This window comes from Olea europaea, chromosome 18 (genome assembly GCF_002742605.1).
Source record: "Olea europaea var. sylvestris chromosome 18, O_europaea_v1, whole genome shotgun sequence".
Classification (NCBI taxonomy): Eukaryota; Viridiplantae; Streptophyta; class Magnoliopsida; order Lamiales; family Oleaceae; genus Olea; species Olea europaea.
This window is the reverse complement of record NC_036254.1, coordinates 23,627,495-23,653,201: the sequence shown is the minus strand read 5'-3', so window position 1 is coordinate 23,653,201 and position 25,707 is coordinate 23,627,495. Positions and strand designations below refer to the sequence as shown.

At 35.1% G+C, this 25,707-nt stretch overlaps 3 protein-coding genes across 3 annotated transcripts; all 3 read right to left on the bottom strand.

Annotated features, from left to right (window-relative positions):
* Nucleotides 1-6,466: 6,466 nt before the first annotated feature.
* Nucleotides 6,467-7,441, bottom strand: LOC111366530. The gene has a single exon (XM_022987270.1). The coding sequence runs from the start codon at nucleotides 7,326-7,328 to the stop codon at nucleotides 6,750-6,752; it is 579 nt and encodes a 192-aa protein (XP_022843038.1). The 5' UTR covers nucleotides 7,329-7,441; the 3' UTR covers nucleotides 6,467-6,749.
* Nucleotides 7,442-8,777: 1,336 nt separating this feature from the next.
* Nucleotides 8,778-9,694, bottom strand: LOC111366529. Its single transcript, XM_022987269.1, has one exon. It carries the CDS (start codon nucleotides 9,553-9,555, stop codon nucleotides 8,995-8,997), a length of 561 nt encoding a protein of 186 aa, XP_022843037.1. The 5' UTR covers nucleotides 9,556-9,694; the 3' UTR covers nucleotides 8,778-8,994.
* A 2,115-nt stretch (nucleotides 9,695-11,809) lies between these two features.
* Nucleotides 11,810-22,550, bottom strand: LOC111367836 (homeobox-leucine zipper protein ATHB-15-like). Its single transcript, XM_022988900.1, has 19 exons — nucleotides 22,288-22,550; nucleotides 21,499-22,205; nucleotides 21,125-21,284; nucleotides 20,783-20,886; nucleotides 20,562-20,652; nucleotides 19,944-20,039; nucleotides 19,741-19,854; nucleotides 19,558-19,641; nucleotides 18,861-19,016; nucleotides 18,431-18,505; nucleotides 18,207-18,313; nucleotides 17,944-18,136; nucleotides 16,599-16,784; nucleotides 16,369-16,449; nucleotides 14,793-14,927; nucleotides 13,831-14,156; nucleotides 13,356-13,461; nucleotides 12,863-13,012; nucleotides 11,810-12,130 (listed from the first exon to the last, which is right to left on the bottom strand). Exons 2-19 carry the CDS (start codon nucleotides 21,720-21,722, stop codon nucleotides 11,984-11,986), a joined length of 2,535 nt encoding a protein of 844 aa, XP_022844668.1. The 5' UTR covers nucleotides 21,723-22,205; nucleotides 22,288-22,550; the 3' UTR covers nucleotides 11,810-11,983.
* Between the last annotated feature and the right edge of the window lie 3,157 nt (nucleotides 22,551-25,707).

The window sequence follows — 25,707 nt, the reverse complement described above, 5'->3', positions numbered from 1 at the left end:
TGTTTTCACAAGGAAAAAAAGAGGTTGCTTTCTCAAAAGCCGCAATACACATTGTAATGGAACTAACGCACGAACACGACAGCGTTAAAGAATGGAAAAGCAAGTTCAAAAAGTGACAAGTATCTTCCAATTTCTTCATTTTCACGCTTTCACCTAACAAATTACCTAACTTTTGGATTTTAATTAATTCGTCATTTGTTTCTGCATTACTATATAAAATTGAATAATTTATAGCCTCAATACAAGTTGTCCGCTACAAATACGTTCTTATTTTATTTAAAGTAATTTCTCTAAGTCACAATCGAAATTTTGTTGTCTTAGAACACATTTTGGCGGCCAAGTACGTGACATCTGTTGAATATCTATGTTATAAAATGTAATCAGTGTGTTCGGCTAAAATTTTTTTAACCTAATACCTTTATGTCACATTTGAAATTTGCTTTATTAGAATACACTTTGACGGTCGAGTACGTGACATCTATCGAATATATATGTTAAAAAAATGTGATTAGTATAAAAAAATTCTAAACATTTTTATGAGTTGCTAACCAAGTCGACACCAACATAGGAACAAGTGAAGTTGCTTTGCAAAACATCGTATAAAATAAAAAGAAAAAGAAAAAAGAAAAGCAAACAAATTAAATAATTTGATTCATTTTAAAACAAATTAATTAAATATAACTGTTAAAATCAAATCGTATCTCAATATCAGCTTTCCCATATGGGAATCTGGCCAGGTCAATGTGTGGTGCCTTTGTCCCATTGGCAATATAAATTTGTGGGAGGTAATTAATATTCTCTATATTCCAATAAAAAAAATATAAATACAAATATAGATAGAAATTCAGAAAGTAATATCTTATACCTGCACAGTATTAATTAAGAATAGAAGAAAAAAGTGCAGAAATTAATTTAGGACACGTGAATTATTTTGTTACCATGGGTCGAGGTAATATATTTCTAGTTTCTTTGTTACTCTTAAGTACTAAATGTCGACGTAAGATTTCGCTTGGCAAGTTTTGTCAAAATTGCGAACTTGGAAAGTACAAAAAATTACAAAAGGATCTTGCTTTGCTAAGCATCTTCGTGAGCTGTTTTGGCTTTGTCGAGCCCGTCTCTTGTACAGAACGTCGAGGCTTTTCAACTTGAGACATCCGATTACTAAGTTAGCTCCCTACTTGGATATTCCGAGCATTGTAGCCTTAGGACTCACCCTAGTCTCGTTTGATTATTCAGTTGGTAATTGTAAAAATCCAATCCTTTGCTAATTTTATTTGAAACTCCATCTTTGATTAATTCTGATCAATGGTACTATTAATCAGTAATCTTTTATCTTTAAAATTACATTTTTAACAGACTTTGACAACTACTATCTTTTTATGAGAACTAGTCTAACATGAGACAGGTCTTATAGCTCAAGAGCTTTTTTATCTTATCTAACCATAGACGGTATAAGCTCAATAATACGAGCAAGGCCGTACCTTGGACTTTAACTTTGTCGAACTCCTTTCTTTTCCTTTACCACATGGGCTGGGTGGCTCTTTCAGTAAAACTATTGTATGTAAATATTAGAAAATCAAATCAAACTGAATGCCTGTGTATTCACAGTTTTCTTAAATCGAATTCGCCGCCTCACCGGAGTGCAAGAGGTTTTGATCGGTGTTTGATTCCCAGGATACAATCGATTGTTGGTTCACGTTGCACTACGTTAACCGCCTGCGAACTAGCTGTGATATACTTTCTCACAAAGAAATTATAAGCATAAGGAAGAATATGAAAGTGAGAAAAAGAAGATTGTTGCTTAGAGGAAGAAGCTTAAATTTCACTTGTGATTTTCCAACCTAGAGAGACTCCTATTTATACCAATGGAAGAAAAACTAACTCATTAATCAAGGAGTTAAATCTTTCATTGATAAATGAGTTAAAAATATGAAGGGATTTGAGTTACTTGAGTTACAACATATGAAGAGACTTCTATTCAATATTTTTCATTCAATTCTAACAATCCCTCACATAAATGAAAAATAAAAACTAAGACTCAAGAGAAAAGAGAGAGTAAAACGAATCAATCCTGCATAGGATAAGTAGCATTTAGCTTTGAACCTTCCCTTGTGAAACCTATTGGGAATTACTAGCAAACCAGTGGATCTGATGTCTTGAACTATTTCACCATTTGTGTAAATCAAAACAATAGATCTCACACAGGACCACTATAGTCACAACATAGTTCTTACTGTCGTATTCGTTTTGGCCGTGAACACGTCGCCTAGTTCTGCAAGTGTTTTTTCAAGGATGTAGCCTTACCAATCCTTATAGAAGCGACCCCACTTCACACTCACATAGGTGACCTCTTAACTCAGTGTTTCACAACAACGCTTAATGGTCATTAAAAGTATAGCTTAACCTACAACTTCCAATCACTGTGAGCACCATAGGAATGAGCAGAAGGAGAACATTCTCAGTGATTTACACAGATATAAATGTTTTAGTTGTCCCTTTGAACCTAGATCCTGGGATCTCCATTCAGCTAGGTTGGGTTTCCACCATGATACCTTTCGACGTCATGGCTGCAAGCCCATTCCCCTCGATGCTTTTACAACTAGCTCTCGAGTTAGCTCTTTGGTTAGCGGATCCGCAATATTATCCTTTGACTTCACGTATTCCAGAGTGATAATACCTTGTGAGAGTAGTTGTCGAATGGTATTGTGTCGTCTTCGAATGTGGCGAGACTTATCATTATACATATTGCTCTGTGCCCTGCCAATTGTTGATAGATTATCGTAATAAATACAAATTGTAGGCACAGGCGTTGACCATCTTGGAATATCCTCAACAAACTAGCGAAACCACTCTGCTTCTTCAGTTGCTTTGTCCAAAGCGATGAACTTTGATTCCATTGTAGATCTTGCGATGCAAGTTTGTTTGGACGATTTCCAAGAGACAGCTGCACCACCAAGAGTGAAGACATATCCAATTTGCATCAGCATACCCTTCGATTATTGTAGGGTATCTAGAATAGTGCAGTCCAAAATCACGAGTGTGCCTTAAATAATGTAGCACCCTAAAAATGGCTTTCCAGTGGACTGCACCTGGGTTACTCGTGTAGCGACTCAATCTGCTAACTGAGTATGCTATATCCAGTCTAGTGCAAGTATTTATATGAATGGGTCCGATTTGTCCAAAGTTCATACGAAGTCTTATCCATATTCTTTCTTAACACCTTATTCAAGATGTAATTTGCAGAAAGAATAGCTTCTCCCCACATGTTCTGTGGTAATCCAGAACTAATCAATATAGCATTCATCATTTCCTTTAAAGTTTTATTCTTATGCTTAACAATTCTGTTCTGCTAAGGTGAATAAGGTGCAGTAGTTTGGTGAATTATTCCATGTTTAGCACAAAATTCACCAAACGGTGATTCATATTCACCACCACGATCACTTCGTAGCACCTTTATTTTCTTACTAAGTTGATTTTCAATTTCATTCTTATAAAAAATGAATTTATCGATAGTTTCGTCTTTGCTTTTAAGCAAGTACACATAACAATATCTCGTGTTATCGTCGACAAAAGTAATAAAATACTTATTACCGTCTCGTGTTTGGACAGATTTCAAGTCACATACATCACTATGGACTAGTCCCAATGGCTCGATACTTCTTTCAATACTGTGAAACGAAGACCTAGTAAGTTTAGATTCAATAAATGTTTCACATTTATGATTTGAATCAATCTAGCCAAGTAATTTAGTTTGCTTAGTCTACGTAAAGCATTATAATTTATATGACCTAATCTATCATGCCACAGATTAGGAGACTCAAACAAGTAAACAGAATGAGTTTTCTCATTACTCATAACAGTTGGGGTTACATTCAATTTAAACAGGCCATCAGTCATATAGCATTTCCCAGCATAAACTCCTATTTTGGTAATCACCAGCTTATTCGCCTCAAAGATCATGCGGAACCCATTCTTGCTTAGAAGAGACCCAAAGACCAGATTCTTATGAATCTTTCGCATGTACAGTACATTAGTCAGAGTAAGCTCTTTGCCAGATGTCATCTTCAGGATCACCTTGCCTTTACCAAGCACTTCAAAAGTTGCAGAGTTTCCCATGAACAACTTTTCACCATTTGTAACTGGTGCAAAAGTAGTGAACATGCTCGTGTTAGAGCAGACATGGCAAGTGGCCCCAATGTCCAGCCACCACTCCTTTGGGTTATACCCCACCAGGTTAACCTTATTAATCACCGTCGTGAGGTTTAGCTCAGACATTTCATCTGAGAGATAATCTCTCTCATTTCCAACCATATTAGCCTGAGGACGTTGCTTATTATCCCTCCGAGGCTGACAACAGTCTGCTGATCGATTCCCAACTTTGCCACGATTGAAGTACTTTCCATTGAACTGGAACTTAGGTTTCTTTCCTACCCCACCTGCAGACTTCAACTGAGACCCTTTTGTAGCCTGTTTTTTTATCTTTTCGATTTTTGTTACCCTATTTGGTTTTAAAGGAGTGAACTTTCTTAGTACCAGAACTTTGGCCGTACTCCAATACATTAGCCTTCTCAGAGTAGGAATTCTCTGACTTACGTTCAGCCCGTTTGTTATCCTCCTCAATGCGCAGCTTGATAATTAAATCCTCGAAAGACATCTCTTTCCTCTTATGCTGCAAATAACTTTTGAAAGCCTTCCACTGAGGAGGTAGCTTGTGAATAGCAGTAGCCACCTGTAGAGATTCTGACATGGTCAGACCCTCAGCATGCATTTCTTGCAAAAGCACTTGATACTCCTGCACTTGGCTCACCACTGAACGTGAGTCAACCATTTCGAAGTCCATACATCCACTGGCTAAGAATTTTTTAGATCCGGCATCCTCGTCTTGTATTTCTTTTCTAAGGACTCCCAGAGCTCCTTAGCAGACTTCTTTACCACATATACGTGATACAGAGAATTCTGTAGGCCATCCAAGACATAGTTGCGGCACAAAAAATCAGTACTTTTCCAAGCGTCCCAAGCTGCCGCCTATGCACATCAGTGTCATTTTCAGCCATGATAAGTGCATCCTCAGTGAGGAAACGTGCAAGGCCCAACGTAGTGAGATAGAAAACCATCTTATTCTGCCATGTCTTAAAATCAGTACCAGCAAACTTATCCGGTCGAATTGCATGATTAACTGGAAATGGAGTCGAAAACGATGGCAAAGGTGCCGAAGCCGTAGCCCTAGGCACTGGCAGAGGTATTGTGCCAAACTAGATTGTCGAGGCCGAAGCCGAAGGCAAAGTTGGGTTCACTCCAACATGAGGAATCCGCCTCCAATTATCCCGTTAATGGGAGAAATGTCAGTCGTGGTCTCCATAGGGTTACCAACGGTCATTGCAAGATTTGGTACACCGGTACCAACAGTGTTGCTTTCGTTGTTCACATCGCTATTTTCATGTGACGCCATTGAACTGGAACAAGCAACAAATAATTTAGAATAATTATAAGTTTGTAAAGTTGTATATAAATTCGAGATCAAGTTATCTGTTCAGAAAATAAAACTGCAGAGTTGAAGAATAGATTATTTTGTCAAATTATTAACAACTTAAGAATCATTTAAAATGAATTAGAAAGCATGCAAAAATCATGAACTGAAAAAATTGACAAAAACTAATGAACAAAATTTTTGACAAAAACTAATGAACAAAATTTTATTTAAAAAAGAATTCGATTTAAGTTTGTAGGTAAATATTAGAAAATCAAATCAAACCGAAGGCCTGTGTATTCACAATTTCCTTAAATCGAATTTGCCACCTCACCGGAGTGCAAAAGGTTTTGATTAGTGTTCGATTCCCAAGATACAATCGATTGTCGGTTCATGCTGTATTACGTTAACCGCCTGTGAACTAGCTGTGATATACTCTATTTCACAAAGAAATTATAAGCCTGCGAACAAGCTGTGATATACTCTATTTCACAAAGAAATTATAAGTATAAGGAAGAACTTGAAAATGAGAAAAAAAAGATTGTTGTTTAGAGGAAGAAGCTTGCATTTCACTTGTGATTTTTCAACCTAGAGAGACTCCTATTTATACCAATGGAGGAAAAGCTAGCTCATTAATCAAGGAGTTAGAGCCTGTTTGGGAGTGATTTTGAGAATTGATTTTTTGACCGTTAGGAGAAAAGTGGGGTCCATCTGTGAGAGAAGAAGTCAAATATGACGGCTGGAATAGTAAAATAACGATCAAAAAATCAATTTTTTGGGTGAAAAAATCGGGCCCAAACAGCCCCTTAAACCATTCATTGATAAAGGAGTTAAAAACATGAAGGAACTTGAGTTAGAGTTACAACATATGAAGAGACTTCTATTCAATATTTTTCATTATTTCTATTCAATATTTTTTATTCAATTCTAACAACTACCACTTGTTGAGTCCTCTAAAAAATAATAATAATAAAATAAATTAAAATTAAAAAAGACTCGTGAACAAAACTTTTAAAATTATCCATGATCTTATGCAGCAGAGGAATATTCATTACATTCATTACAGTATTTTTCTCATAAAATTTCTTGAATATACACATTCACATTCACATTCACATTCACATTCATAATTATTGGATAGACCCCTTCGCAGATTATCATGCTTATCAATGGACCTGGATTTATCATGTCTGCACGGCCTCAAATCCATGAAACTTTGGCACTTTCAGAAAAAAACCAACTTATAATCGGATTGACTTCATCAAGATTAATTCAAGATGATTCAAAAATAAGTCATTGCATCTTGCTTTTTCAAATCCTTATAGAACTTCATAATGAACTTCTCAGCAGCTTCATCTACATGATTATCCTCTTCAGTATCCTTTAATGGAAATGGAGAGTCTGTGATCCTCAGTTGCCTTACGACAGGGCTCTTCCCGAACCCTGGCAATGCCGGTGAAGCCGCCTCGCTATACAGCATCTCCAAGGCCTTCACCACCGTATTTGCAGTCGCAAAATCGTCGGCCGTGGGTGGCGCGCGGTGGTGGCTGCCGTGTTTAAGCTTGTTGAGATTAAAGGGGATGTGAAAATTAGGATAAGCCGGGCTGTTACTGCAACTGAACTCATATTCGGTGACTGAGATAGGGAATGACAGATTGCGGCTGTGGGGGCGGCGGCCGGAGGCGGACCATGGATGGAGCATGAGATTTTGGATTGCCTTGCCGGCAATTTTGCCACGTTTCATCATCATGTTAAGATCAGCTAATAATTTTCCCTTCGATATGCCTTTTCTTAACATGAAAAACATCACACGTACTATATTCCATACTTTCTTGGCTATGATTGGTAGATTTTGCTCCATTTTTTGGATAGATTTTGGTGTTTTTAGAGAGAGAAAATGCTGTGTATTGATTATTGGGGGGAGAGAGGGAGAGAGAGAGAGAGAGAGAGGTAGGTTTGGGAGAAAATATATTGAAAAAGAAGATTATTTTGAATATCGATATAGGAGAGGCATGTGAGAGTGGTACATAAAGGCCTCCAAAGAGGAGATAGGACGCTCCAAAATTGCACGTTGATCAACTTTGAACTAAAATGACCTTGAGGTGCACGGAATCTTGAAACTTTGTTTAATTATTAGGAAAATCAAGGTATTAGTCCCAAAATTGAACCATATCTTGACATGTTTTAACATAAACGAAGATAAAACAAGATACACTTTCAATTCAAGGAGCAATAGAAATTTGCATATTGGAAATAGGGAGTATGTATATATATATATATATATATATATATATATTAAGAAACTACACTTCATGCTCCCTAATTATACTCTTCCTAACATACTTCGAAGGTTGAGTTTTTCTAACTCATCGTCAGATTCTGGTTGACAATTTGAAAGAGATTTTGTAAATCTACTGAACCCTAAATTCAATAAGTCATATATAGCTTGATCATGTTCTCCATTAATCCAAAAGCATCCTCAATATATTCCCTCATACTCGAATAGAAAGCTGGTGCCTCTGTTCTGATCTCGCTCACAAAGGCTGCGTTAAGTGGGGATGGTGGAATAACCTCTCTTTTATCACAATTTTTTTCATATTCAATCTCATATTGCTTATATCACATTCAATTAATTGTTTGATGAGATTTTAGTGAATTGTCTTCGTAGTATAGATCCTAGAATTAGCCTACTCCTATAATGTCATAAAACCACATTCACATGAAGCTTAATTGATCCAAGAATTGAAACATCTTATTCTTTCCTCGACTCCTATTGATTTGGTCGATCAAGCTAGCTTCTGATTTATGTACTTGTTGATCGTTTGACCTTTCAATTCATCCACCAATAATACTTTTGAACTTGTCTTATTTTGCTACTCTTAGAGAAAAATCAATAACCCTGCTCTACGTGGTTCTCGTCCCAATTCAAACTGCCCTCCTTTTTATTGCCTATGTCCTGAATATTTCCTGCCGATTGGACCACCATGGTGCACGTTTCTTGAATTATCAAAAATCTCCCTCTCGGACCCTTCATTTTCTTTGTTTTGCGAGTCTGCCCCGCAAGAGCTTCTAAGAATTTATCTAAATTATAAATCATTTTTAACTAAATTAAATCCAATGAATAGGCAATAGGAAAGAAAAGAAAACAGAAGCTGTGTGTGACATATGATGATAAATGCATATTATAGGACTGTCTCCAAATACTATAGCATGCTACTGAGGACCAAGGTATTTATAATTAGTTGAAATTATAAATAGATAAAACGAGCAGTGAATAAATACGTAATACTTGTGGGTTCCAACAAATATGTGAACAAAAAGAGGTGTGACCGATTATTATAAATAGGTGCCAAACATGCGGTAAGTGTAAAATTAAGAAGAGAAACACATCCCTAAAACCCAGAACTAGTAGCTTAACTAAATGGCTGTAAAGAAAAATGAAAAAGAAAATGAAAAATTAAATTCAAGACAAACCAACTTAATCAATATAAAGTTTACAGTCAATAGATTATAATTGATCAAAATAATTAATTTTCAATTCTAAGATCATCCACATCTCTGGTTATGGCAGGAATGCAGCTTGAGCTCCTAAGAATTCCACCCTTCTTTGTTGCAGCACCATTATCTCTAGCACCCATGGATTTGCTTCTAACTTGTCTCTTCTTCAAGATTTCTCTCATGGCTTCAGCTTGACAAAGAATCGGATAAGCCCTTCCAAATTTGTTAAACCTAACACATGCATGCATATGGGAATTCAATGCCTCCTCCCCATTCCCACCATTTTTCTCAGTCTCTTCTTGTACTGCTTCGGCACAGAGCCCACAAATCCACTTCCCAGAGAACTTACCACGCACTTGGCCTACATACTCGGGCGTGCATTCTTCGCTCATGCCACAGCATTCGCATTTGGCATCTTCAATTTCTGAAATTGTTGGAAGTTTTTCCAAGTCTGCAGCATTAGCAGCCTCTTTGCTTAGCACGAAAGATATGTCGGATATTGTTCTTTGCAGGTTATTGTTCTTCGAGGGCTTGCACGAGTTTCGGGTTTTAGAAGAGTTCCTAACAATGGCCTTTCCATGTGGTGCCATGACGATGAATTTAAACTTCAAGAGTCAAGAAACCCTATGGATGATAATATATTTAAGGCCTAAGAAACCCTTATGAGAATTTTGAAGTCTATGATTTAAAAGTCATATAGAAATAATCAGCTTATGGAAAATAATTGAAATTTTTTGTTGGATGAATCTGTGATCATATGAGTGGACCTATTTATAGATGTTTGCCTTACAACTTGAGAACACTAAAAAAGAACATCTAGTGGACCATGGAAACTCCCAAGTCACTGTACAATTTTCACTTGTACAGTCTTGAATGTGCTAGATTTTTCTTCAGAATTTGTGGCTTAAAACAAGAGTATTAATTGGATGCATATCTTTTATCGAGTAACACTTGGTGAGTTGACAATAGCTTCACAAAGAAAGTACCATAACAACGGGAAAATCTTCACTATTAAGAACAATATGCTCAAGAAAAGAATTTGTGTTCATCAACATCAGAAAAACGAATGTCTATGAGTATTTGGTTGTCCATAATTTTTCTTGGTCGAACATTGATTGCTATCTTGTTTTATATTAATGGCACGACGTAGGGGCAGACCATAGTATTAAAAAAAAATTAGCTCACCCTAAAATGCAATGATAATTTCGCCCCTAGCACGACGTATAAAATTACTGTTGATTTGGAATAATTTATCATATCATGTAATACTCGAGTGATGTAAAAGAGATTGAAGAGTTGCAAATAAAGATATCTGCGATTGAGTAATTTGAAAAGGATGAAATAGTTGACATTGTTAAGGGTAAAAACCCATAAACTAAAATATGAAAACAAAAATCATGCTACACTTACAAATTTTTTTTACAAAATCTCACTACTCACAATATATATTTATTTGTTTGTACATGTATATTTATCCTGAAAACAAAGTGCTTTGACTATTACTCCTAACAAAGTTGACTTTTTAAAGTAAAACATCAAGATTTAATTCAGCCCAATTCCAAAAAGTTCGGATGAATAACTCGATCCCTCCAAAGCGTAAGCGAGTAGGAAATTAAAAATTGTTGTTCTCAAACGGGCACAATCTTGTAGAGAATCAATACACAAAGATATGAGTAGTACTCCTCCACTCCTGATAACAATTTCTTGCAGTAGAAATTAGCTTTGTTCATTAGGAATTGTAGCACAAGTTGCTTGATTTCACATGACTGCTTATTTTTAACCACATAATAAGGTTAACTTTTGTTGGCTGAAAGATAGGAACATTGATTTTGAGTCACAAGCTTCTTGAAATAAAGAAAAAAAGTGGTTTCATGGATGTCTCAGTGAATGGCTACTGAAGGGCACAACAGTAGCTTTTTATGCTTGCAATTGGTTATAAATTCTACCTTATGGGGCTTATGATTAATTGTGCCATCAATTCTCACATGACTGATAGTGACTCAACAATTTTTTTTGCTCGAAAATTTTAAATACAAAATTAGGGTTCGTACTTCAAACTTGCGTGTGGTATGATTCCCCATCTTCAAAGTGATGTTATGGATTCACGGCCTACTTAAATATGTGAATTTGAATATCTACGCAATCAAAATCACAATATATACGTTAAAATCACACGACTTTTAGTTAAATTTGAAAAAAAAAAAATGTTCAGCAAATCGCTTAGCCCCGTTCATCTTCAGTGCAAGAGTGCTGAATCAGCGAGCTATTGCACACTCTTTTCAAGGGTAGCTGCTTCAGTTCCAACTCTGTATCAAGGTCACGATCGATATCGTCACTATCATCAATAAGAAAACCTTTAGGCTTGGGATTATCCTGCACTTGGAAGCAAAAGTAGAAAAATGAATAAATATAGTGATAATTTAATTCTTCGTCCTCGTAGTAAATACGCAAGAACATGGAATTTCTTTCAAGCAGTTGAATTTTTGCCCTTCAACTTCCAGTCACACGTACATTGACAATTTTGGCCAACTAAAAATCAAATCCATAGATTTAAATTTGTTGGTATTGAGAACCTCACGTTTAAAGGTTGAGGACTCATAACTCATGGGAGCAGGGAGTGTATATATATATATATGAAGAAGAATTTGTTGCACAAAACAAACTTTAATGATGTCTATAATTTTTAAAATAAGAGGAAGCAGCTATGTAATGCTAGGGTGCTAGCGCTACATATCCATATGTCGATTTATATTTTTATTTAGAGAACGTGTGATTAAAAATGAGTTTTAAAGAACTACGCCTAAAAGGGGCTAAACAAACAAAGATTTAGCAGGTACCATAAGATTAAACAAGAATAACAGCATATAGAGAAGCATATAATATAGCCAACAGAGTGTGATTACTGAGGATCCAAACTAAGCAAGAGTTTTTAACGTTCTATGCCAAGAAAAGCAGAGTACGACGAAATAGCAGATCCTTTTATGAGTACTTTGTTGTTCTGGTTTCACAACCATAACTTTACACGAATGACCAGTTTACGAACATAAAGCAGATGCAATGGGCATTGTCGTCTTCATTCAGAACTTTCCAAGCTATTGCGCGTTCATAAGAAACGGGCCTCCCCATGCTCGACAGACAGATACCACTCTGAAGACATGCAAAACCCTGTCAACAGAAAGTGCCAAGACGACAAATTAGCTCCTATCCTTCGCCAAAAGTATATGACAAACAGACCAGACAGTTCCAATGTGATATCTCGATTGTGGATTCAGGCCAATCTCAAACCCGAGAGCAATAATGAATGAACAAAAGAAGAGAGATATTTATAATGGTTCATTCAATGTGAGAGCTACATCCACTTTCCACTGCAAATTCATTGAATCAAGTAGATATCTACCGTAGAGATCTCACATCTCTCTCATGTGCACAAATAAACGGCACCTTTAATTTTCTTAGTGAAGTAAGAAGCTAGGGCGACCTAATACAAAGCGACAAATAATACAATATACTCTTACAATAGAAAACAAAAAATAAATAAATAAATTGCACAGGGCTCACAACCCACTGTAGATCTGCTGTAGGGTTTAAGTGAGCAATATAATTACGCTCCACAGTCCAGAATTCTCTGGGACCACTTACCCTGAGATATCGTGAAATAACACGAAAGTAGCGTACTGATTGAGGGAATGATACAAGCACACACTAGGCAGTTTAGTCATTTTACACGTGTATCGGTTCATTGAATTTTAAGTTTTTTTGGTCAGATGACAAACATGGACAGAAGTTCATTGGTTTCAATTGCTAAAAAGTCTGAATAGCATATTCTACCACTTCCTGCAAAATCACCCATTTCACTTATATTTGGCTATATTTGTCAAATTGAAAAAAATGACCGACCTGCTGCATTATTTGTGGGAACTCAGAACAGAGATTTTTCCTTCCATGATCATCAAATATCTTTTCCAGAGATATGTCTTGAAGCGCAACTAAGGTTGTCTCAAGCATGTCGAGACCAGCCTGGTTTGCAAATGTGAAAACCGACATTGCCTGCATAATTTTTGTAGTCAGATAAAATGGAAAACTATGAAGCTATGCTACCCACTAGCATCTATTAGAATATCTGCCAATGGGGGGAGGATGGTACTAGTCACTATTAAGAAAGAATAAGAAGCTAAAATTAGATTCATGGTATAGTCCAATCCTATTGAGTTCTACATACCCAATCGTGCAAGTTCAAGGGAACAAAGTAGCTGAGTTGCTCGCTAATAATGGGTACAAATTGATAAATTAGGAGTGGCAATCACAAATATTTCAAGCTTCTGACAATTATTTTGCTTACATGAGTATTGGAGGGAAAAGAAAGGAAGAAAACCTGGAATCAGAAGGTTACCTTAATGGAGCAGCATATAATAGCATCAGAATGATTCCACAGAGCTTTAAGGATTGATTCACTCCCTTCACCAGCAGACTTGAGAAGATCAACACCCATATAGCTCCTATTAAGGAGGGTGAAGAAACTAAATCAATTAAAATACCACGAAATTTAGAAAAGCATTCCCTTAGAAGGTGTTTGGTGGGAATCAAAATTAGATTTTTTAGTACATTGTGATAGAAGTTTCTGAAATGTGTAGTTGAAAAGTTGTAGGACAGATGAAAGATGTGGTTAATATTGATTGTTTGACTTTGACTTGGATTAAGGATTAAAATAAGATTTTAATCCAAACCAAACAGGTTAATGTTTGTCTAGGTCAGTTGCATTCTCAGTACAAATTTTGGCCTTAAAAGCCGCCCAGAACATCTTCAGTGTGAAATCATATATAGCAAAATCAAACAAACAAACAAGAATGATGTTATATAAGAGGTACCTGTAACTTTGGCAGATCCAACGAGAAAGAGTATGTGCTTCAGGAGTTCCAAGCGGAGAACGAATACTAGCTTGCAGACCCAGGTGAGATGGAGAAAGAGCTAATGCAACCCGTTGAACTGACGATATGATGCCACGTACATACTGTCGTGCAATCGAAGCAACGTGATCTTGCATGTGGCTTTCAAATGCAAACTCAAATGCAATTGTCATGACAGATCTTGTAGTGCCACTGGTAACAGCAAGGTCATTTGAAGATCTGTTTCCTGCAGTTCCAATTTCAAGAGCAGATGCGAGGTCCAGGGTGCGGTTTGGACTCGGAGATTCCTATGTAACATTGTAGAATCATATAAATCGGTGTCAGAAAAAGGTTCTACAGTTAGTAATGGAATCAAGATCATTCCAGGTTCAATCAAATGAAACCAGGAATACGTTCGAAAGAGAGAAGGATTAGTTCATGTCTGGGTCAATAATAATCAAATCATTTTTTGGATGCAAATTTGCTTGTCTATAACTTTGTAGTTGTCCATCTAACCATTCTTGAACGTAATTGCAACTGAAGTCTTTAATCGGTAGAACCCTGATTATTTCTCAAGGTATTCACACAATTGATCATCCTGTGTTAAGCCGCACAACTCAATTCTATGCCATCCACTAGTCCATCAACTTCCCTTCAGAAGAAATTTACTTGTCATAATATTCTAGATCTGAACATTTCTACATTTTTGTCACTCACTTTTAGAAATTCCCACTTATTGATGCAACTATACAAAGCAATGAAGGGTCGATCAAGCAAAAAGTTAAAATCATTACTTTGAGATTTGCATTAATTTTTTTATCTACACTATTCTATTCCACCTATTTGATAGATATACGTGTAACAGTCATTCATCAATAGAATTCAGTTCTCTTTTAGTGAAGAGTAAGAAATACAAAATGCAGAGATTGTGCATGAACACTCACCTTGCCAGAATCAAGAGGAATGATGCGGAAACCAGATGGCAGGAGAGGAGCATCATCCGCAAAAGAGGCATCAATAGGGGCAAATATGAGTTCAGCACAGGTGCCAACCGCATTTTCATCTATCCCACTGCACAGCTGCAAAATTGCAAGGAGATGGATACCGAGCGGAAATACTTGAAGGCAATAAGTAGACAACATAACATATAATCAGTGTTTTAAAATGCAAACTCAGGACTCGCTTGAGGAGGGACTGCTCCAGATTGAGACATGGGAAAGTAAGAATCACTATGTGAGGCAAACACCCAGAGTTCTTGGGTGCACTTTTTACACTCTTCTTTGAGCACATGCCCATTAGGTTCTCATGTTCGGAAAGTATGTCGTGACTTTATAAGTCCCAACATAATGTTCTTCACGAATATGATAACTTTTCAACCCAAAGTCAAAATCACTTGCCAGATTTTGCAAAAGAAGAAAAATCCTGAGCAATTTTTATTATCCACAAGACCTATGAAAGAAAGGATGTTCTAGCAAATAGTCACTCTTCCTTCAATATTTGAATTCGTAAATTTTTACCTCGTTACTATTTTCAAACATTGTTGTTCTTGTCTTTTACCATAACTCAGGTTATAAAACACAATTGCTAACCCTTGATTGCACTTTGAACTATTTCTTCAGTTTCCAATATCATGGTGGAAATCCATGTTCTTATTCTTGACAGTTTACCATTCAGTCATTCTTTTCATTTCATTTCAATAATAGCAGCCAGTATAAAATTTTTAGTTTTGGTTACTTAAACTACATTTTTTTTTCCAGCATGTTTCATGCACAATAGAAGACTACAATAAAACATATCTCTGCAGTAATTCTGGTGTTGGATAAGCAAGAGTCAGCCGAAACACTCCAGAACAAAGAGAGTCTACAGATTATCCATCTCAATATCATTTAATCGGAGGGATAAAAAAAATTATATGATATTCATCTCAACTCTTGATGCTGTATCTTTTTACATAGAAGATTGAAAACTTAGTATTCAGAAATAGAATCAAAATCGAACCAGCAAACGAGGAATATCAGAGTGTCTATTCCACGGAAAAGAGTAAACATAAGAAATAAAAGCTCCGTTTTCTAAAAAAAAGCAAAAAAGGATTTCTTACACCCTAAATAGGTTAAAAACTTGTCCGTTTCAGAATAATGTCCTTCCTTAAAATAGAAATATTTCACTTGCATAATAAATCTAGCCAGCTCCACTAACCATTAATTCAACTTTAGCTTTACTTAAATTGTTTAAAGAAAAGCATGAAACAACAACTTAGGCTCCAGCATTTTTTTTATTTTTTTTTTTAATGCTACTTCCTTTTAACCCTCATGCAATTAATCATGCTGAGTGGAAAAAAGAAGCCATTCTATCAGAGCTTAAAAACTGATGACCTCCTCAGTTGAAAATTGGTCACGCCAAATATTTGACTCTTCACATGGAAATAGACTATCAGTGCCCCTGTTTAATATGCTTTATGGAGCAACACACATAATATCGGCATGAATGAACATAAGACATAGATGAGGGAACAATATTTACTTGTAAGAGGAACACATCCCTAGGCAGCATTGCATCTTCAGGAGAATGACCAACACCTTCCAGCTTGATGACCTCCAGCAGCTATTAAGCATAAATAAAATACATAATTTAGATTGAAATGTAAAATACAAAGGCCGGAAATGAATGAGCATCGCAGTCTAAAAACATAAAATTAATATAAAGGAAGATTACGCATTGAATATATAGAAAACAAAATTCAAATTACTTGCCTCTCCATGCTCAATAGTCTGAGCCAGCGGAAGGATAACTTGACCCCCAAAAGAACCAATTTGGGACCCTAAAAAGGTACAAGGACCAACTTTAACAGCAGTGGCCGAGTAAGCATCAACATTGTTGTCTGCCCATTCTGACCTGTGCTCCCTCAAAAATCTGAGTAGTATTGCCGGAGGTACATTCTGAAACCCAAAAAGAGAATGAATGAGAAAATTATAGCACAATATAAAATGTGAACAAATACTTATTATTCACAAATTCAGGAGAACAAAAATGAGAAACCGCAAAATCACATCTATTTCAAGAACAAAAGCAGGTAGCCAGGTACTAGTCACCAGAAATATCAAACTCAGTTCAAATGCTCGTTGCTAGTAAGATTCAGAACATATTTCTAGCTGACAAAGAATGCCTCTGCTATCACTTTTGTCAGTCAAAGATTTACTGATGTTAAGGAGAGGATGCATTGTTAACTTCATATATTCAAACGATTATTAGAGAGATTTCATACATGGAATCCAGGGGTGAAATCAATTTCTTACTACAAAATGGTATGGGAGATTTCAAACCTCCTATCAATTGAAAACCAATTTCACTTGTTTGACATTTTTTTAGCATTAAAGTTAATGCAGATAGTTTACAAATGCTCATTTTCCTTAGTCTGGAAGGAACTTCTTACGTGTAATTGCCACAAGCTTCATGCACTAAAGAACGTCTCACAATTCAAGTCAACATAAACATCCTATCAAGACTGGTATATGCATGGCTGAATTATCAAAATCCTATACAAAATCATATCATTTTCAAATATGCTTGATTGCATAATCTTAAAAATTCATTGCAAACCATGTAGGGCATGCTTGATATGCAAAATTAGACAATATAATGAACAAGAGACTTCTTATTCTTTCATAACACTGCCCAATGCAGTATATTCTACCTTACCAAACAAGCTAATTATGTTAACATATGCTTATTTAACATACTTAATTGCAAACTTTATCATGTTCACATGTTTGGTAATATGTGGCAAGTTTCTTGCATGGTAAACTATTCTCCATCAAACTATAGTGCATCGAGTGGTTGTGACAGGAAGCTCTTAGGATTGATTTAATTCATTGAACTTGTTGAGAAAACTCTCAGGAAGAAATGGAAAGTTTGAATCAACAGGTGAACCAGCAACCAAATTTAGAAATAGCATTATATCAATTCTATATGATGTAGATCCCACGAGTACCAAATTTAAAGACAACATAGCGAAAGAACATGTCAGTATTTAGTATCATAACCATCATTTATATATGGAAAACAACTCAGCAAAAGTAACATGCGGAGCATGCAAACCTGTAAAAGCATAGATGCCTTGGCACACAAGACTGCATTGGAAACGGATGGATATCCATTCGTGAAAGAGAGATTTAAGCCCATTAATTTTTCAGGATTAGAGTTCACAACTATAGTGACATCATCCATGCCATCATTACCCATCAACGACCAACCATCATCGCTGAACCCATTGAGAGCCTCATTAAATCCCCTAACAAAAGGATTATTATAATCAATATCAATTACCTAAAGAATTCACCAAAAGAAGCAGAATACCCTACCTGCTCAACCTGTGGCTAAGTGCTCGTAGAGCTGCAGGTCGTCTGCCCCAGTTGGTTACGCTAGACTGGGAAACATCCTGAGCAATCTGCCTAAGTTGGCGCAGTGCCTGCATTGGGAGGCAGAAGCAAAGCAAGAAGAGACAAAAAAACACCATTACAAATATCAGCCTTATTGTTATCCAAGTCCTGAAAAGTGCCATAAAAATGTAGAACAATATTTGTACCGCAATTGTGGTCTTATGAGCTAGCATTGTTGAAGATTCGTAGAGAGGCCGTAATACCTCGGGAACACTCCATGGCTTGTAAACAAAATGGGAAAGCCCGCATCAAAATGACAGAGTACAGATTGAAGATAAGCATATGCAATCAGATGTTCTAATATATTACAGAAAGTTCATCACTTCCATTTTCTAACCCTCTGTTTATGATTTGTAAAGGCTTTGTAATTTTTTAGATGAGCCATCCAATATGATATTTCCGTCTGTTATTCAAATCGTAATTTCCAAATGCCGTAGGTTTTCAGAACACTTATATGTCATTTTAGTGTCTCCTACAAAATAAATTTGTCAACAACATATTGTTTTAGAAGAACTGGAAAGTTGAAGGAACGGTGATAAGATTGTAAAATGTTAGACAAGGCAGAAACAACTTTACCTCCAAATTCATGTGATCAACGATGTGGATAATTGAACCTCCACCCTCACAAGGTCTAATTAGATAACCGCTAGGCAACATTTCAGCTCTCACAAAGTTCTGCACAGGTGGCATGCTTGGACCATTTTGAGTATTGCTGAGTGATCTTTCACAGACCTAAGTATTCCATTTTAGAACAGAGTAGCTTATGCAATCAATTGATAAAATAGAAAATACTAGAACTTAAAGATCAGACAATCAATATAGAGCATCTTTAGCTAAGCTCAATAAATTAAAACTTTTAAGTAAAAGCAATTTTTTTATTGATCAAAATTGATAATAAACAAGTTGATTTGACATTTAGGTAAGAGTTACTTTCAAGATAAATAACTCTTACGTTACATAAATTTAAGAAAAACTTGGCTCATTTAGCACCTGTTTGACATCATTTACTTTAATTTAATTTATTTCTCATACTCATTTTCAACAACACATTAACACAATAAAATATTCAAAACGTAAATCCAAAACTTTTCCCTACTTTTTTTTTTAACTACACATTTTCCCAAAAAAATAATAATAAATAAAAAATACTAATCAAAACTATGTTCTTAAAATTTTAAGAATGTCAAACAAGGGCTTAAACATGTTTGCATACAAGTACTTTTATTTTTTAAGCTTAACCAAACATGGTCACTGGATATAAATGTTCACATACCACTAGACTGCCATCATCCATAACAGAAGTATAGCGTAACAGCCAAAAGTCACGACCTGGCGCCAAAGTTGTTGGCGCATATAGCTGAATCAACAAAATTTAGTAAGTCCATAATTCAAAAGATAGAAGAAAAAAAGGCCAACCAGCACTTGGCACGATACAACAATAATGAAAATTACCCACCTGCATATATAAAAGTTCAATGGTTCCACCATTGACAGTAGGCAGCACATTGAGAACATCCACAGCCCGGCAATCGCGAAACCATGAAGGACGCTCCTTCAGGATTTCTGCCACCTGAAAGAAACATCAGCAGTTATTTCTTCATATAACTCCAAAGTAGAATTACACAGCATGAAAGAAATAGAAAAAATAGGTGAACTAACCCTTGTTGGCTCTAGACCAACCAGGCCGCAAGCTCTTGCTGCCACACCAGTGCAACCGTGAGAAATAGCAACGATTCCAATGGAATCCGGACCAGGCTACTCCAAATTAACAAAAGCTTCAGTTGATGAAAATTGCAATATCCAGTTCAATTGTAATAAACAATAACAAATCTTCAAATTAACATTCTCTGGGCTAACTGCGTTCCACCACATCCTCAATATTAAGCCCAACCATTTTATTGTAGCACTTATTAATGTTCTTCAATAGCAAAACTTAATAAAACTATGAAACAAATTGATAAACAATAATCATATTACCAAGTAACATGGAGAGGCCTAATAATTACTGCAGCTGGAAAGAATATTTTTTAAATTGCACTTAGTTCAACTAAAAAGAAAAAAGTATTTATTATGGTTTTTCAGTATCCCAACCAAAAATCGGGGAAAATAAGAAAAAGAAAAAGAATTTCATTCTCTGACGAATGATAAGAAAGCATGAAGTATACAAAACCTCTCTACATGTAAAATACACGCACATCGGTGTATGCTTGTATTTTTTATTTACTTATCATAGAAAAACAAATAATAGATTGTCACGGAATTCAATAAACACTGTACCTTCATTCCAGGCATTTGGACCCACTCAACAGCAGTTCCAGTGGCCTTTGAAAGAAACTCCGTTAAAGTCTCTTCTGCAATGGACAAAAGCCTGGAAAATATACAAAAAGCAAACAGAATGTCATAAGCCACGCACAACAAGGCAATGAATCACAGAGCACACAGAATATTTTTATAATTATCTAGATAAATACCCAACAACCATAAACACATTTACTCACCCTGCAGGACTTGCATCCCTTGGCGGATGCTGAGGGGTCAAGCGGTGTTGTTGACCACTTGTCACCACTGATTCACAACTTGTGTCTTTAGTAGCAAGTGCATTCTGCAGTAGGACAAAGAACAAAACATGTTAATTTTCTTTAAAACTCTATTAATTTCACTTAAGACGTGTTTGGTACATATTACTTGTTAAACCTCGACATGACAAGATTTAAATATCTTTTCTTTCTCAATACCATACAGTCGAGTTCATCTTACCAGGCATGCTGTCAACATTTAAATTTACCATGCTAAGATTGCATAAGTGAAGAATTACCAAGGGGGAGTTTTAGGGCTCTTACATTCTGAGTATGCTGGCGAAAGTAACCGTTTTCATAAACCAATTGTGACACCTGCTTCTGTAATCTATCATTCTCTTCCATTAGGAGTTTGTTCATAGCCGTCAGCTTCCTATTCACTGATTGAAGCCTAGATGACTCTTTCCTCTGTTTTTCTCTGCATCTGCATTTCCACAAAATTCAAAATTCAGTCCTTATAACCCAACATAAATTCTCCAAATCACTCCATTTTTAGTAACAAAGTACATAAAATGAAATTAAAGAGAGTATATCCCATTTGTTGATATATATATCGCAACTCATTAATTCTTCTCTCGATCAATTAACTGAAGTAAAAACAAGAATTCAGAAAAAGAATTAAGTCAAACAGAATGTACCTACGATTCTGGAACCAGACTTTGATTTGCTTAGGCTCAATGTGGGAGAGAATAGGACACTCGCGAATGAGCTGCTGGCGGCGAATGGAGCTGGGCTTAGGACACTCATGATAGAGCCTCTCCAGTGCTTCAACCTGCTCTGGCGTGTATCGAACATATTTGCCATTGTCCATAGCTGCAGCTGCAGCTGCCGCCTTGTTAGCATCCTTGCAAGACATTGCCATCTCCCAAAATTATATTATCAATATACAATCAACTAATTGATCACAAGAAACCCCCAATTTGCCTTCTCTTTACTTCACAGCAGTTCAAGCACTTGAAGCTATTCCGTAAAAACCCATCACTAGTTTTTCTCAATCCAAGAGCAGACTATCAATTTCGAGGCTTCCAGAAAAACCCAGAAATTTTTGCAGTTATTGACTATTATGAACACAAAAACAAAAAAGCAAGAATGTTTGAAATTCTGAATCTTATGGGGGTTTTTAGTATTTTGGAATTAATTGATCACGAAAAACAACAAGTTTGGATGTGTGATGGAAAACAGATTGCTGAAATTGAACGGCCGTATTCTCATCACCAAACACAAGAACACAAAGCTCCAAAAATCACCACCAGAAAACAAGAAGATTTCCTCAAACCACCCAAATAAGCAATTTCTCTCACATCTGTTGTTGGATCCATGCATCACTCCAATCCCACAAGTTTTCCTTCATAATAAACAAAATTAATAAATCACAAACAAAATACTTCAAATCAAAACTCACAAAAACAAAATAAAAAATAAAAAACCTTCTTCAATCCATGAATTTTCATCTTGGGTTTCACATATGATACGGTGCAGCATATACTAGTACATACATGTATGTATGGATCTGGAATTAATGATATAGAAGAGTTGGTAAAGATGATTGAAGGAAAGGGCAAAAGGAGAGTGCGTGTTGGTGGCTTTATTTGTTTGGATTGGTTTCGTTCTTGTCAGTTTGCTACTGTATTTTTCATCAGTTTGGTGCTTTCACTGCGTAGGTATTAGGATATCCCTTCCCATTCACACTGTCACTGTATCTCGATTTGGAATATTTTTTGAATGGACTGTAATGCATGGGGCCAAGTGAACAAATTACCCAGAAAAAGTTTGTCAAAGTTGCAAACTTACCATCTTGAATACAATACTCGATCAAGTATTCTGTCAAGCTTGCTATCTGATTCATTTTATTTTTTTTAATGGAATTTAGGCCCCGTTTTGCGTAATTTTTCACCCTCAAAAAATTGATTTTTTGACCATTATTTCACAATTTTAACAATAATTTTTGACTTCTTCTCTCACGGTGGCCCCTATATTTTTTCCTAATGGTCAAAAAATTAATTTTTAAAATCACTACCGAACAAGCCCTTAAACTTTATCGCCACCCTCAAGGGAAAAAAATGTGTACGATTCAAAGATTTGATACAAGCGCTAGCTTGGGGCACATTTTGCATCAAATTTTTAACCAAATTCATGCCATTATACACGGTGTGTTAGTTAATGATGACACTGTTATTTTTGACCGAATTAAGAACCTATTGAGGCTCTATAATCTTAATATACATTTTTTTCTTTATTATTTTCAATCGTACATTATTTAATAAAATAATATTATACGTAAACTTAAAAGTTTAATTATTTTCTAATCACTCATTCTCCAAAAAATACTATTCCAAAACTCTTTTTTTTTTTTTCTTTAATCCGAAATGGGACTTGAACAAAGGCTAAGCAAAATTACCAATTGGCCCCTTCACATAAAATTCATTCTTCTTTACAAAATGGAAAATCCGATAATTTGCTTCATGTGCAATTAGATTACAACACAATTGGATCCCACTAAAAGGATTAATTGTATTGATGCTAGTTTACTTATAAAATTTAAATCTTGTCACCGTTTCAAAAAAAAAATATTATAATTTTTTAAATTTTGATTAAGAAAAAGGTTAATTATAATTATGAAATATTTCATCGTGCTCCTTTACCGGCGACATCGATTCATTTTATTGAATTCAAATCTTATCGTCACCTGTTCACAAATTTCTTTTGTAGTTTTTAAAATTTTAATTGAGAAAATAGTAAATTTTACAATAAAATATTTTGTCATGCTCCTTTACATGTGACCTGATTCGTTTGTTCGAATTTAAACCTTGTAGCAACTACAACTTGTTCACAAAAACAATTGTGTACTTCTCCAAAATTTGTTTGAGAATATTTAATTGTATTAATGTAATACTCTTTCAAACATCATCCTCCTTTACCTGTGTCCTTTCCAAAAAATTCTGGTAATGATTTTGAGAATTAATTTTTTAACTGTTAGGAAAAAAGTGGGGGCACCTGTGAGAGAAGAAATTAAACATTACGGCTGAAATAATGAAATAACGATAAAAAAATCAATTTTTAGGTTGAAAATCACTCCCAAACGGGACCTTATTTGTGGACTCTTCAAAAATTGATTAAGAGAATGATTAATTGTACTTCGAAATATCAAGTATTTTGTCATGCTTCTTCTTACCTACAATCTGATTCATTTCATTGAATTTATGTCGTTGTTATCATCCTTTAACAAATTAAATTATTTGTTACAGTAACTTTTTTCACCATACATTCACACAATAAAATATTCTATACACATACCAATAAAGTTTCTTTATATTTTAACCACACATTCTCCAAAAAAATATTATTCAAAATTCTTTAATTTATCTCATAATGGAAGACAAACATGTTCTAAACCTTGTTGTCACTTATTCACAGAAAAGTTGTGTACTTTTCATAATTTTGATTAAGGAAAATATTGAAATTAATGGTCAACTAAGCATTTTCTATTTTGTATATGTATGATGGCCAAAATCCAAGGCAAGTGAGTTACTTACAATTAAATTGAAGTGGCCTAATGTTGCACATTTTAATTCAATAACCTAGTTACAATTGGAATTAAAGTTATGTTCTCAGTATAATTATAATTAACCATTAAAAAAATTAAGACGGTATACTCACAAGGTTTTAACAAGTAGACATGGTTCATCTCTAATTTATTTAACTTTTACGTAAGAAGGAGAACGATAATTATATCGTGCTCAAAATTTTTAATTTTTCCCATATTTATTTGAATAGAAAGAGCTCAATTGCCTTTCTAAGGAAAAAAGAAGAAAAAAAATCATTAATTTAAAAATAATAATAATAAAAAAGTGGGGATGGCAAGACTAAAGACTCGAAATGGGAAACAAGAGTGAGTGGCAAGATTGTAAAACAGTGGAAGCGTGGAGGGAAGATAGTGGGGAGAAAAAAGAGAAGGCATGGGGAAGATTTGCGTGGGACACAGAGGACACTATGATTATGGCTTTTGCATGCGCCTTCCTCGATTCCCTTTTTCCCCTCGATTTTGAAATATTAAACTTTTCTCATCCCCTTTTCACATTTTACATTAAACCCCTGTTTGATTCCCATCACCTGAAAATGAAAATGGGGGAAATAGTATTTTTTAGAAAAATGAGTGATTAAAAAAAAAGGAAAAATTTTCGATTTACGTGTAATATTATTTTATGAAAAATTGTGTGGTTGAAAATAGGAAAGCGAAAAATGGAATGTAATGTGATTTAATTTAATGGATATCAAACAGGGGCTAAGCCCTGTTTGGTTTCTATTATTTTCTCATTAAAATAAAAAAATATAATTTTTATCCATCACATCAAACTACCAATTTTGAATTTCTATCTCTTGTATGGGACTTGTAACGACTATATTTTTCATTTTCATTCTTTTAAAAATGAAAAATAAACGGGAGCTAAGTCCATATTTTATTTATAAAAATTTTTGTCACGTGGATCCATTACTTTTTTCCTACATTTAAGTACACGTTCTTTATAAAAATCAATTTTTACAAAATTTATTATCAAAAAATTTACATTGAATAAGACATAACTAGAAGTATCACAAAGGGTTAGAGTGAGTTGATAATGCACTCATTTTTTGCACGAGTCGACACAATTCACCTAAATACACGAGCTGCTCGAGCTAGCATAATTGTTCAAAATTTATGGACTATTCGAGGTTCTGTAAAGATAGATCGAATTAAATCGTTTGACACCTATTATTAATTTTAGTAAAAAAAAAAAAAAGTAATACAATTTTATCTTCAATTCAGAATGAGCTTTTTGAATATTTTTTAATCGTTCAGCTGAATTATT

Coding starts and splice junctions, on each gene's coding strand:
- LOC111366529 (XM_022987269.1), bottom strand. CDS start 9,555: ATGGCACCACATGGAAAGGCCATTGTTAGGAACTCTTCTAAAACCCGA.
- LOC111367836 (XM_022988900.1), bottom strand. CDS start 21,722: ATGGCAATGTCTTGCAAGGATGCTAACAAGGCGGCAGCTGCAGCTGCA. Junction 19,855..19,943: donor TTGGTCTAGAGCCAACAAGG/GTTAGTTCACCT, acceptor TGTTTCTTTCAG/GTGGCAGAAATCCTGAAGGA. Junction 14,157..14,792: donor TTCCTCTTGATTCTGGCAAG/GTGAGTGTTCAT, acceptor AATGTTACATAG/GAATCTCCGAGTCCAAACCG.
- LOC111366530 (XM_022987270.1), bottom strand. CDS start 7,328: ATGGAGCAAAATCTACCAATCATAGCCAAGAAAGTATGGAATATAGTA.